General features: G+C 43.0%; 1 protein-coding gene across 2 annotated transcripts in view; it reads right to left on the bottom strand.

The window, feature by feature from the left end:
* MSH3 (mutS homolog 3) overlaps nucleotides 1–14,540 on the bottom strand; it is a 293,593-nt gene that overhangs the window by 276,727 nt on the left and 2,326 nt on the right. For both annotated transcript variants that reach the window (XM_073581229.1, XM_073581149.1), the window contains exons 2-4: nucleotides 14,133–14,235; nucleotides 13,761–13,954; nucleotides 2,481–2,696 (exon numbers count right to left, since the gene is read on the bottom strand). In XM_073581229.1, coding sequence (XP_073437330.1) covers nucleotides 2,481–2,696; nucleotides 13,761–13,954; nucleotides 14,133–14,235 — 513 coding nt within the window. The remainder of the gene's footprint in view (nucleotides 1–2,480; nucleotides 2,697–13,760; nucleotides 13,955–14,132; nucleotides 14,236–14,540) is intronic.

The following is a 14,540-nucleotide window of genomic DNA, read 5'->3' as shown; positions in this document are numbered from 1 at the left end:
TTAACCCCTTAAATGCCCCTGCCTATCTACTACACCAGAAGTTAAAGCGGAAGGTTCCTAGAGCTGCAGTTTTCTAATCCATAACATGAAGAGAAATGTATATAATGTTTAACTACTTTACAGAAAATAGCAAAAAATGAACATTGGGCTGTTCTAAAAAAAAAACAACAAAAACCAGCGTCTGCATTGTCGTTACAAACTCCCAATATGCACTATACTTTTTTTTTGTGGATTTAACACTCCACCTATTTAGTTGTTACCCACAGTTTTTTAGAACTGATTCACATCTATGGTGTATAGAGTCATCCAATGTCTGTCACCTGTTATTCCAGCCCAGGATGCTCGGACTACATCCCACAATTTCTGGTCGGATACGGCACTTTTTATGTCACAACATAGCTATTCTATTGTATTAAGATCCGGGAGGATTGAGCTGGCCACTCCATAATCTTAATTTTGCTGGACTGGAACCAAGATTTTGCTCATTTACTGGTGTGTTTCAATGTCTTGTTGAAACACCCATTTCGAGGGCATATGCTCCTCAGCATAAGGCAACATGACCTTTTCAAGTACTTTAATATATGGAAACTGGTCCATGATCCCTGGCATGAGGTAAATAGTTCCGACACTATAGTAAAAGAAACATGCCCATATCATGATGCTTGCACCACCATGCTTCACTGTCTTCAGTGTACTGTGGCTTGAATGCAGAGTTTGGGGGTCGTCTGCCGAACGGACCCAAAAAAGAGCAAATTTACTTTCCTCAGTCCACAAAATGTTTCTCCGTTTCTCTTTAGGCCAGTTGATGTGATCTTTGGTAAATTGTGTCCGCTTCAGTACATGTCTTTTTTTTTTTTTTTTAACACTGGGACTTTGCAGCGACTTCTTGATAAGAGATTCGCTTCACACAGGCGTCTTCTGCACAGTCCTCACAGATAACTAGAGATGTCTGTGATCATCCTGCAGATGATCATTGGCTAAGCCTTTGCCGTTCTTCCATCCATTCGATTTGTAATCTTCCGTTTTCTTCCACGTCTCTCTGGTTTGGTTTCCATTTTAAAGAATTGGAGATCATGTTAGCTGAACAGCTGATCATTGCCTGCACTCCTTAGTTTTACCCTCTCCAATTAACTTTTTAATCAAAGCGCACTGTTCTTCTGAACAGTGTCTGTAACAACCCATATTTTTCAGGCTTTCAAGGAGAAATGCATGTACAACATGTCCTGGCTTCACCCTTAGGTAAGGGCCACCTGATTCACACCTTTTTCTTCCCAGAATAATTGACCTAATTGAACTCCACACTGCTATTATTTTGAGCACCCCTCCTTTCATTTCATTATTCTAATACACAATCAAAAACATGCAGATCATGAATGCGGAGTCTGGTGGTTTTCTTAGAATCTACTGCTCCAACTGGTAAATAGTTTCACATGTGGCAATATAATATTAATACCAAAAACCGTGATTAATCCGGTGAGTCATATTGGACTGCTAGTATTTTGAACACTACTGTATAAGTGATTAACAGAGATGTTGAAGTCAAAATGTGAGGCATTACTAACAATTATTCAAGTGAAAGGATATTAAATAGCCCCTTACTAAATACTGGACACAACAATAGGTTAAAATACTTAGATTAAGCCAAAAGAGAACACATATGAACCCAAATACATTTTTATAAAAATATAAATCTTTATTAAGTTGCCACAAGACATACATGACATACAAATTTTAAAAAGTGGGAAACCCAAAATAGAACACCACTACCTACATGTTACAATAAAGAGGCTGCACATATCCAAAAAAAAACAATATCCCTCATAAAAGCACTAGAGAGCTATTTGTAAATAATACAAATAGTGCAGAGAGTAGTTTTTCCGGAAGAAGGCTGAACGCCGAAACGTGCGTTGGGGCTCACACCATCACCCACAGGAGGTAAAAACTACTCTCTGCACTATTTGTACTATTTACATAGGACTATTGGTCATTGATTAGGAACTATTCTGCTTTTGTGGCACTCTCTCATAGCTATGTAGTGCTTTTATGAGGGATATTGGGGTTTTTTGGATATGTGCAGCCTCTTTATTGTAACATGTAGGTAGTGGTGTTCTATTTTGGGTTTCCCACTTTTTAAAATTTGTATGTCATGTATGTCTTGTGGCAACTTAATAAAGATTTATATTTTTATAAAAATTTATTTGGGTTCACCACTGTATAAGTGAGAAAATATATAAGATATTAGAAAGAAAGAACATATGCATTGCAATGTAAACACGATTTGCTTCGCACACGTTCCATCGTTTGTAACGTCTTTTATCCACTTCATGTATGTAAGAATCTCAGAAACTGGTCACTATTTTACCCATACATACAAACAAAGAAACAAGAAGCCGGCGACAAGGCCATGTGCTCAAACCCAAAGTCATCAGCCCAATCAGTCATCAGCCCCTCACAAGTGACCACAGAGGAGTCTCACTGACCTCAGCATCCTCTCCGAAGAAACGGTATTTGTAACCACATTCAACACACAAAATAGCGTCCTTATACGTCTCCTTTATTTCCAAGTACTGCTCCTCCAGAGGGGTGTAAACACTTTTAGTTCTGCGGTTGGGATTTTTTGGTTCTGAACTTGAAGCTTGTTCTTGGTTTCTGGAAGAAGGAAATGTAGTTGGCGTCTTTAAGAAAACTTTTTCTCCCTGTAAGACAACCACAAAGTTATTGGAGAGACTTTATTTGTTACCTTATGTGACACTTGTACATTTTTCTTTCAGATGCTTCAGAGCTTGTTCACATGTTGTGTTTGTGCATTGTTTTTTCCAAAGGGGAAAAAAAAAACAAAAACAAAAAAAAACAACACACTTTACAGCACCAGCAAAGTGATTGAGATTCCTGGAATCTTGCGCACACGCTGATTATTTTTTCCTTGCAGATTTGAACCATCAAAGCATTTTTTTAATCTGCAGGATGTCAATTCTTTTTTTTATTTTTGCAGTGTTTTTTTCACCCTTTTGAAATTAATGGATAAAAAACGGGAATGTTTAATGTGGTTTTATTTGCTTATTTTACCCAGTTTGGTGAAGAAAAACCAGCTGCAAATACTCAACGTGTGCACATAGCCTAGCGATCAGGCCTCTTCTTATTTCGCAGTTCATAGAACTATGAGGCCTTTGCTTTGTAGGGTAAAATAACCCCATTATTGGTATTGTTCTGGGGTAGATATAGCTTTTGATCACTTTTTATTCTATTCTTCGGAAGGAGAGACGAAAAAAAAAAAACTGCAATTAGGTCGGTGTTTATGTTAATAGAGAAAAGGAAATTTGAAACAATAAAAATTAACAAAAACCTATATTAAACAATAGGTGATTTTCTGGGAATACATTATTTTTAAAGCGATTGTTGTGATACAGCTCTTGTGTGAATCTGCAACTTACAGAGACAGGACGCGGCATTCTACGGCTAGAATAGTGATCAAGGAACGTACAAGAACAATTACCGGATATACTCGTGTATAAGAGTTTTTCAGCACATTTTTTGTGTGCTGAAAACGCCCCCCCTGGCTTATACACGAGTCGTTGTCATAGAAAGACGGTGGGGGAGAGAGAGTGGCGGAGCAGCGGGTCACAGAGGCAGGAGCCGGCGGCTGTGGATAAAGCCTATGCCGCAGCTAAAGAGAAGTGAATATTAATTTCTCTGTAACATCACACATCGTACTTACCATCCTGCGCGCCCTCGCTGCATCTCGTTGGTTCCAGTGCCAGCAGCTCTTCCTGCAGAGCAATCACGTGGCCCCGCTCATTAAGGTAATGAATATTCATGCATCTCCACTCCCATAGGCGTGGAGTGAATATTCATTACCTTAATGTGCGGGGCCACATGATCGCTCTGCAGGAAGAGCTGCAGGCACCGGAATGAGATGCAGCGAGGGCACGCAGGCAAGGTAAGTAGGATTTTTTTTTTTTCATAGGAACCATGCATACAAGGATAGGGGATAAGGAACCATGCAGACAAGGACAGGGACGGGGGAACCATTCATACCAGGACAGGGATGAGGGGACAATGCATACCCAGCTTATACTCGAGTCAATAAGTTTTCCCAGCTTTTCGTGGCAAAATTAGGTTCCTCAGCTTATACTCGGGTATATACAGTACTTATAAATCCAAGCTGTTCACACTCAGGACACATGTCACATACTTACAGGAATTTACTTCATAAGAAAATGGTAGCTCTTGGAGTCCCTCTTAACTTATGCTTGTAGATTTATAACTTCCTGACAGCCAGGATACAGAGTGTAAAAGTTGGACCATTCACTTCGGACACCTTGGTCACAAACATCGGGGCACCTCAGGGGTGTGTTTTGTCCCCGTTACCGTTTTCTCTCTATACGAATGATTGCATCTCTTCAGCAGACTCAGTAAAAATCTTGAAATTTGCCGATGATATGACACTGATTGGTCTCATCAGGGGAAATGCTGAAGACTTGTATCGGAGTGAGGTGAAAAGAATATGTGACTGGTGTAAAGCCAATAATCTTGTACTCAACACTAAAAAAACTGCTGAGATGGTTGTGGATTTTAGGAAAGATCAACATGAGATACTTCCAATCTACATCCATGACGAAGTGGTTCTTAGGGTCACAGACACCAAATTCCTTGGTGTTATCATCTCTCATGATCTTAAATGGAGGAAAAACGTGGATGCTGTTATAAGAAAAGCACAACAGAGGATGTTCTTCCTGCGTCAGCTGAAAAGATATGGTTTGTCTAAGAATCTGCTGATCTTATTCTTTAATGCTGTCATCAGATCTGTGATTTGTTCCTCTCTGATAAGTCTGGTATGGGGGAGCCACTGCGCATGACAAACTCCGCTTACAAAGGACTTTCAGAACAGCAGAGAGAATTATAGGTTCCCCCCTGCCTAAAATCCAGGATCTTTATGATAAGAGTATTCGATCCCACGCATTGAAAATTTCATCCGATCCCTCTCACCCGGGACACTCCTCATTCCAACTACTCCCTTCAGGACGTCGCTTCAGAGTCCCCAAATGCAGTACCAACCGCCATATGAACAGCTTCTATCCACTCTCTGTTCAACAATTAAATCGTCATGTGTAGACTATATACTGTATCTGTCTTGTTAGATGTTACTTGTTGTATCTGTTGTTATATATTATGTTGCCTCTTTGCCACAAAGAATTCCTTGTATATATGTAATATGTACTTGGCGATAATAAATTTGATTGATTGATGGATTGATAAATTAACCCCTTACCGCCGAAGCTTATTTTCTCTTTCCTGACATGTGTAATAAAACCTGATAGGAAAGAACATCTGTTTTTTCATCAAGTATCGCGACGCCATCTTCAGACTCATTTCTTGTAATGGTCTATATATTCATGTGTGAAATATGCATTTGTTACTGTGGTATATAAATATCAATAGTGCGATATTCTATTTTCTACATGCACGGGTAACACTTTGCTTGTTACTAAATAAATTGTGTGTTTTGTAATCACGGTTGGCATATTTTCCATTAGAGAATCTTGATTCAATCATTTTATACATATTTATTTTTCACTTACCTATTAATCTGTCCGCTTATTCAATATCACTTGAACATTAGTGACGCGCATGCGCAGTAGTAACGCTGGAGCTGCCGAACCGGGATTTCTCAGTTTTTGGGTGGAAGTGCAATAATGGAAAATGATTGTTGATTGCTATTTGATATTAACCCCTTCCTGACCTGTGACGCCACGTAGGTGTCGGTACCAATCCGACCTGTAACGCCTATGTGCAGTCATGGCGAGATCACGTTCCTCCCGACCGGGGTCACTGAAATGTCACCCGACCTGCAGGTACAGGAGGACCTGTACTTGACCTCTTGGGCATGAGAGCCACAGATAACTACTGCGCATGCCCGAAATTCCCAGCCCCGCAGTGTGAATAAATCATAAGCGACTGCGGGGCGGGATCTGTGGCCGCACGATATGAAGGCCGGGATGTGATCTGAGAGCACGGGCACGTCGGGAAGCGCTGACTGCGCATGCCCAAGAAGATATAGTACAGCGCAGGCGTCAGCATTTCACAAGAAAACTGAAGGAGCCGCCAAATACGAAATGAGTGACAGATGCGAGGCGTCTGTCAAAGGGGGAAAGACCTGCCCCCATGTCAAATTTCAGACATTTTTGAACAATTTTATAAACGATTATTTCTGCTGTGGAACGGAAGCTAAGTAACAGAGCCACCTTGACAGAATGCAGCATTAGTGCTGCACAAGGTGGCTCTTTTACTTAAAAACGCCTGGGGGGGGGGGGGGGCGGTGACAGGTTCCCTTTTACTGTTTGCCCATGTCAAAATGAAAAGTTAAAATGTCCATTTTTTTCCTTCCAAGTTGCTTTAGTTCCTGTGAAGCACCTGAAAGGTTAATAATCTTCTTGAAAGTAGTTTTGAGTAGCTTGAGGGGTGCAGTTTTTAGAATGGTGTCACTTTTGGTTTTTTCTGCCATATAGACCGCTCAATGTGACTTCAAATGTGAGGTGGTCCCTAAAAAAAATGGTTTTGTAAATTTTGTTGTAAAAAATGAGAAATCGCTGGTCAACTTTTAACCCTTATAACTTCCTAACAAAAAAAAAAATATTTCCAAATTGTGCTGATGTAAAGTAGACATGTGGGAAATGTTATTTATTAACTTTTTTGTGTCGCATAACGTTCTGGTTTAACAGAATAAAAATTCAAATTTTGAAAATTGCGAAATTTTCAAAATTTTCGCCAAATTCCTATTTTTTCACAAGTAAATGCAAAAATTATCGACCTAAATTTCAGGGCTGTGGAGTCGGTATAAAATGGACCGACTCCTAAAATATATAATAAATTGGGTACAGTAGTTCAATGCAGAATGTGCTGAATATTTTTTCATAGGAATTTGGGAAAGTTATGAAATGTCCTATAAATGGCTGTTCTATTCCTGATCTAAGGCTACATTCACACACAGCGTTTTTCCTGCGTTTTTTGAGGATACGTTTTTCAGCTGCAAAAACAGATCAGCTTTTTAAAAAACCGCATCATCTGAAAGGTTTTTGAGCTCATAGATGTTTTCAATATTAGATTAGAAAAACGCCGCACAAACTGACATGCTCATTCAGCCCAAAAACGGATCCTCACAAAACGAGGGGTCTGAATGTCATATCTTGGAACCCATTGACTTTGCTGGGATGCCCAGAGTCCCTGCATTTTAATGCAAAAAACGGATACGCAAAAACGCTGTGTGTGAATCATGGCTGTAGCCAGCGAGGGGCGGGGCAGCTGCCACCCCTAGAAGCAGGGGCACGCACCTATCATAACTCACTTGTATAAGAATAATCTTTATTTTTATATAGAGCTAACATATTCCGCAGCGCTTTACAGTTTGCACACATTATCATCACTGTCCCCGATGGGGCTCACAATCTAAATTCCCTATCAGTATGTCTTTAGAATGTGGGAGGAAACCGGAGTGCCCGGAGGAAACCCACGCAAACACAGGGAGAACATACAAACTCCTTGCAGATGTCGTCCTTGGTGGGATTCGAAGACTTGTATGCTGCAGTGCTCCCGTCCTGCATCGGCTCCAGACTGCAGGGGGCAATCTCCCCTCCTCTGTCCTGTCTTCGCCGTCTTCACCAGAGAGAGGAGGGGGAGCGGTCCTTGCCCTGCACAGGATCCGATTCTTGGGCCCTGAGCTGGAGAAAGTTGTGCACACGCTGCAGCTGGCAATAAGTGATAGTCTGCAAGAGGGACATGCTGGAAATCTGATTGGAAAAGTGAGGAAATTGGTTATTTCCGCCAGAACTCCTAAAATTGATTCCATCTTGAATAGACGTGCTGGGAAAGGGGCAATTGTCGATCAAGCCACTCGGTGGGGCAGCACTTATTTAATGATTGAGCGATTGCTTGAACTAAAACCGTTTCTTATAGATATGACGAACCCTCAGGTAACCCTAAATGAAGGTCAATGGACGCAGGTGGCTGAACTGAAGGAATTGCTTAATCACCCATTTACCGTGACTAAAAAATTACAAGCTGAGGATTTAACTCCTGGCATTTTCATAAGGGAGTGGAAGAACTTGCTATTTTGCCTGTCCCAAAGAGGAGGTTTAATCGCAGATGGCATTTCTGCTTCAACGAAATGGAGAGAAACAGCCATTGGTAAATAAAATTTTTCTGGCAGCTGTTTATGTGTACCCAAGTCATCGTATATTACTTGATGATCAATGGCTTACTAAAGGAAAAGAAGCTCTGACTGAGGTAGCAGTTAGAATGAGTGGCCTACAGGAGAACTGCCAGGCGCAAGAGGACTCGGGTCCTGACAGTGCTACTGCTGCCATATCTTCATCCTCATCAGATGAGGAGTTTGACTTTGACAAGTATTTGGATGACATGGAGCAGGCAAAGCGTTGCTGCAAGGAAAAAGATTTCACTCCGTCTCCTATAGCAAGCAGATTGACCATATTTCAGCAAAATGTTTCACTTGCTCTCAAAGAAATAGAAAAATTCAACCGTTCATCAAAACTGACTGTGCATGAGGCAATTCCTTTATACTTGGAAATTGTTAGAGATGTTGCCCATGTGGTTACGGCTTTGCCTCCAACCCAAGTTAGTGTAGAGAGGTTGTTCTGTAGCCTTAAAATTATTAGGTCAGATTTGAGGTCATCTATGAAGGCGGATCTGATGGAGGCAATTCTATTTCTTAGAACAAATTCATAGACTGCACAAATGTTATTTAGTATGTTTTTGTGAAAAATTGGTTTTTGCCACTTACATAGTTTATTACATAGTGATATATATATATATATATATATATATAAATAATCGATATTACATATTTACAATTTATGACAGTTTGTGTTCTAAAGTTGTATTCCAATAAATATATATTATGTTCTATCTAAATATCTTGATTATTGTATCATAAAAATGATTAAATATCTGATGTTCATATTGTACTACAATAAGTTTTTCACCTAAATAAATGCAATATGTGTGGGAGTCGGAGTCGTGGAGTCGGTGAGGAGTCGAAGTCGCAGGTTTGGTTTACCGACACCACAGCCCTGCTAAATTTACCACTAACATGAAGCCCAATATGTCACCAAAATAATCTCAGAATCGCTAGGATCCGTTGAAGCGTTCCTGAGTTATTACCTCATAAAGGGGCACTGGTCAGAATTGCAAAAAATGGCCAGTGTTGTGAACTCTCTCGATTTGATTTCTGAGTCGGGGCTCCCTCTGGTGGTTACTGTGGGTAGTGGAGCTGGCCAAAGTCTGCCACCTGACGACAAGGATTGGAAATCAGGGGTCACTGACTGGAGTATTTAAGTGAGCAGGCTTCCTCCTGTTCCCTGCTAGTGATTAGTTTTCTTCCTGTGCATTCTGAGGTCTGCTGTCTCCTGCCCGATCCTGCATTTTTCAGTTAAGTTGTTCAATTGCTAATCCTTTGCATCTGATCTGGTTTTGCCTCTTTCTGCTTGTTGTGAGGGTTCAGCGTGCTCCCTGCTGGGGGCAGTACTGGACCCCGCTCCATATGTTACAGCTTGTGTCAGTTTGTTCAGTCCCCTGTTATGTTAGTCTCTTTTGCTTTCCTGCCAGTTCATACCAGAATGGTGATATAGTGGGGGAGAGGTTGTGAGACCTCAGCGTTTCTGTACATCAGTCGTGTTGGATTTTTTTAGGGTTTTTGCGTGATTGTCTTTCCTTTCCTATCCTATCTAGTCAGTTCGGGCCCCATCATTTGCTCAGTCTATTTTCTGCCTGCGTTTGTGTCTCATCTTGTCTCACCGAAAATATATGTTTGGAGGCTATCTATTCCTTTGGGGGTCTACTCCGGGGCAGTTTACATTTCACCTTTCTTGCTTTAGGCTTAGTTAGCTCTCCGGCTGTGCCGAAGCGTCTAGGACATCGTAGCTAGGCTCCACGGCTACTGCTAGTTGTGTTGTTAGGATTAGGGGTCTGCAATCCGCTAAGTTACCAACGTCTCTGGTTTCCTGGTGGCCTAGCCTATTCATTCCATCCTCCTCGGTGACCAGTTCATAACAGGCCAGGTCATTAAGGTAACAATAGGCTTGGTCATGAAGGGGTTAAGGGCCTCTCTATCCTGTGGTTCCCGTTGTAGGCTTGATGGGATTTTTGTGAGCAGTTTTCTACGAGACCTTCCTGTTCTATTTTTAGGGGGTTGTTTATAGATTGTCTTGTATTTATTATATGCTATTATGTAATAATAAAGAACTGATTTTGACTTCATATATTTATGCCATGTTTTAGGCTAAGTTCACACGTAAGTGGAACTCCCGCGGAAGTTACCGTGAGAATTCCGGAATTCCATTCCGCGGGAAAATCGCATTTTAAATTCCCGCGATTTTCCCGAGAAAAACTAGCGATTTGCAAGCGTAATTAGCTTGGAGAATGCTAGCGTTTTCCAAGCGATCTGTAGCATCGCTTGGAGAACTGATTGACAGGTTGGTCACACTCGTCAAACATAGTGTTTGACGAGTGTGACCAACTTCTTACTATTGAGGCTGCCTACGCGGCATCAGTAGTAAAAAGATCTAATGTTAAAAATAATTTAAAAAATTGGGTTATATTCACTTTCCGATGTCCCACGCAGCGTCCCCAGGCCTCCGCGATGCTCCGGCAGGTCCCGTTCCCAGTGATGCATTGCGGCAATCGCTGAAGCCTGGGGACGCTGCGCGGGAAAGACCTGGCTAGTCATTGCTTGCGTTGAGAAACATGTGATGGTGTCTCCGCGGCTGTTGATTTACATGCTTTTGCATATTTCCCATAAGGGATGGGGGCATTGCTCTAGATCACTGCGTTGAGAAACATGTGATGGTGTCTCCGCAGTGTTGGATGTTGATCTCCATGAGGTCACTCATCCTTATGTTCATAGCCTTTCACTAGGCATTGCTCCTACTAGCCAGTTTCCTACTCCACACTGATGAGGGGCAATACCCCGAAACAGCTGTCTGTGGATGGATACCATGTTTTGGCATAGGTGGTTTCCTTCATTGGAGACTGCCCTTCCCGTGGTTGTTCCTTCCCGGGGAAAGACCTGGCTAGTCATTGCTTGCGTTGAGAAACATGTGATGGTGTCTCCGCGGCTGTTGATTTACATGCTTTTGCATATTTCCCATAAGGGATGGGGGCATTGCTCTAGATCACTGCGTTGAGAAACATGTGATGGTGTCTCCGCAGTGTTGGATGTTGATCTCCATGAGGTCACTCATCCTTATGTTCATAGCCTTTCACTAGGCATTGCTCCTACTAGCCAGTTTCCTACTCCACACTGATGAGGGGCAATACCCCGAAACAGCTGTCTGTGGATGGATACCATGTTTTGGCATAGGTGGTTTCCTTCATTGGAGACTGCCCTTCCCGTGGTTGTTCCTTCCCGGGGAAAGACCTGGCTAGTCATTGCTTGCGTTGAGAAACATGTGATGGTGTCTCCGCGGCTGTTGATTTACATGCTTTTGCATATTTCCCATAAGGGATGGGGGCATTGCTCTAGATCACTGCGTTGAGAAACATGTGATGGTGTCTCCGCAGTGTTGGATGTTGATCTCCATGAGGTCACTCATCCTTATGTTCATAGCCTTTCACTAGGCATTGCTCCTACTAGCCAGTTTCCTACTCCACACTGATGAGGGGCAATACCCCGAAACAGCTGTCTGTGGATGGATACCATGTTTTGGCATAGGTGGTTTCCTTCATTGGAGACTGCCCTTCCCGTGGTTGTTCCTTCCCGGGGAAAGACCTGGCTAGTCATTGCTTGCGTTGAGAAACATGTGATGGTGTCTCCGCGGCTGTTGATTTACATGCTTTTGCATATTTCCCATAAGGGATGGGGGCATTGCTCTAGATCACTGCGTTGAGAAACATGTGATGGTGTCTCCGCAGTGTTGGATGTTGATCTCCATGAGGTCACTCATCCTTATGTTCATAGCCTTTCACTAGGCATTGCTCCTACTAGCCAGTTTCCTACTCCACACTGATGAGGGGCAATACCCCGAAACAGCTGTCTGTGGATGGATACCATGTTTTGGCATAGGTGGTTTCCTTCATTGGAGACTGCCCTTCCCGTGGTTGTTCCTTCCCGGGGAAAGACCTGGCTAGTCATTGCTTGCGTTGAGAAACATGTGATGGTGTCTCCGCGGCTGTTGATTTACATGCTTTTGCATATTTCCCATAAGGGATGGGGGCATTGCTCTAGATCACTGCGTTGAGAAACATGTGATGGTGTCTCCGCAGTGTTGGATGTTGATCTCCATGAGGTCACTCATCCTTATGTTCATAGCCTTTCACTAGGCATTGCTCCTACTAGCCAGTTTCCTACTCCACACTGATGAGGGGCAATACCCCGAAACAGCTGTCTGTGGATGGATACCATGTTTTGGCATAGGTGGTTTCCTTCATTGGAGACTGCCCTTCCCGTGGTTGTTCCTTCCCGGGGAAAGACCTGGCTAGTCATTGCTTGCGTTGAGAAACATGTGATGGTGTCTCCGCGGCTGTTGATTTACATGCTTTTGCATATTTCCCATAAGGGATGGGGGCATTGCTCTAGATCACTGCGTTGAGAAACATGTGATGGTGTCTCCGCAGTGTTGGATGTTGATCTCCATGAGGTCACTCATCCTTATGTTCATATTAAGGTAACAATAGGCTTGGTCATGAAGGGGTTAAGGGCCTCTCTATCCTGTGGTTCCCGTTGTAGGCTTGATGGGATTTTTGTGAGCAGTTTTCTACGAGACCTTCCTGTTCTATTTTTAGGGGGTTGTTTATAGATTGTCTTGTATTTATTATATGCTATTATGTAATAATAAAGAACTGATTTTGACTTCATATATTTATGCCATGTTTTAGGCTAAGTTCACACGTAAGTGGAACTCCCGCGGAAGTTACCGTGAGAATTCCGGAATTCCATTCCGCGGGAAAATCGCATTTTAAATTCCCGCGATTTTCCCGAGAAAAACTAGCGATTTGCAAGCGTAATTAGCTTGGAGAATGCTAGCGTTTTCCAAGCGATCTGTAGCATCGCTTGGAGAACTGATTGACAGGTTGGTCACACTCGTCAAACATAGTGTTTGACGAGTGTGACCAACTTCTTACTATTGAGGCTGCCTACGCGGCATCAGTAGTAAAAAGATCTAATGTTAAAAATAATTTAAAAAATTGGGTTATATTCACTTTCCGATGTCCCACGCAGCGTCCCCAGGCCTCCGCGATGCTCCGGCAGGTCCCGTTCCCAGTGATGCATTGCGGCAATCGCTGAAGCCTGGGGACGCTGCGCGGGACATCGGAAAGTGAATATAACCCGATTTTTTTTTTATTTTAATTCTATTTTTTACAGGGATATGGTACCCAGAGAGTGGAGAACAGTCTCCTCTCCTCCAGACTGTCTGTACCATCCGCAAATGTTCTGCTTGATTTCGCATGGTGGGTACAGCCACATGCGGAAAGTAAGCAGAACAATGCATTCCTATGTGGGCGGAATTGCCGCGATTCCACAAAATAATGAGCATTAGCACAGCATTGCGGAATCCCATAGGATTGCATGGGATGCTGTTTTTTTGCGTTTTTACGGCAAAAGCGCAAAAAAACGCGACATGTAAACGCAGCCTTAGGCTAGTTTGTAAATGAAATAATGACAATAACCTCTATGTAGGGAATCTGTTGGTGCGACAGCCAGCTTCCTGCCCCACGATGTTACCAGGAAATACATAATAAAATTCACTTACCCCGGGGATAGGAGACTTTACTTCTTCACTTTTGCTTTCTGTCTTCAGTGACTCAAGGTTGGCAGAAGTGGTCATGCTCTCCAGTACGCTTATGCCAGGACTATCCCTGTTCTGCTTTTCAGAAACACTGGAAAATGCTCGTAATTTGTGGAGCGTGAGGCTAGAGATGATGGATTTACCACAGATTATTTTCTCTGAAATAAAATAGACACAAAATCTAATGTAATTGGTGTCTGAAAACATAACGGAGCTCAGAAAGTGGACATGTGAAGTGGTTTTTCTACTCTACAACTGCCCCCAAATCGTGTAGAGTTTGGGGGGGGGGGGGGGGTCATTCAAAAGGTATTAAGAAATTCTAAAATGCAAGCTTACCTTTCTTTTCGAAAGCCCAGCCAGCACTCCCCTCACCCTCCTCGTGGCTTCTTCTCCTTTTTGCGGTGGGCTCACCATCTTGGGATATGCAGGAATTTGCCACCTGGGAACAAAAGTCACATATTGTTGGTTGCCGCAGTAACAGTATGATACCACATAAAGATAGAATAAAGCGGGTCTGCTGGCCCAACACGTGGCCATAGCAGAGCTCCCCGCCGATGCCCCAACAGGCGGGCATACCAGAGCTCCCCACCGATGCCCCAACACGCGGCCATAGCAGAGCTCCCCGCAGATGCCCCGACACGCGGCCATAGCAGAGCTCCCCGCAGATGCCCCGACACGCGGCCATAGCAGAGCTCCCCGCCGATGCCCCGACACGCGGCCATAGCCCCGACACGCGGCCATAGC

This window comes from Dendrobates tinctorius, unplaced genomic scaffold, assembly GCF_039654945.1.
Source record: "Dendrobates tinctorius isolate UK_male_01 unplaced genomic scaffold, ASM3965494v1 ptg000003l, whole genome shotgun sequence".
In the NCBI taxonomy this organism is placed as follows: domain Eukaryota; kingdom Metazoa; phylum Chordata; class Amphibia; order Anura; family Dendrobatidae; genus Dendrobates; species Dendrobates tinctorius.
Note: the sequence above shows the minus strand (reverse complement) of the source record. Positions and strands in the feature narration are given on the sequence as shown.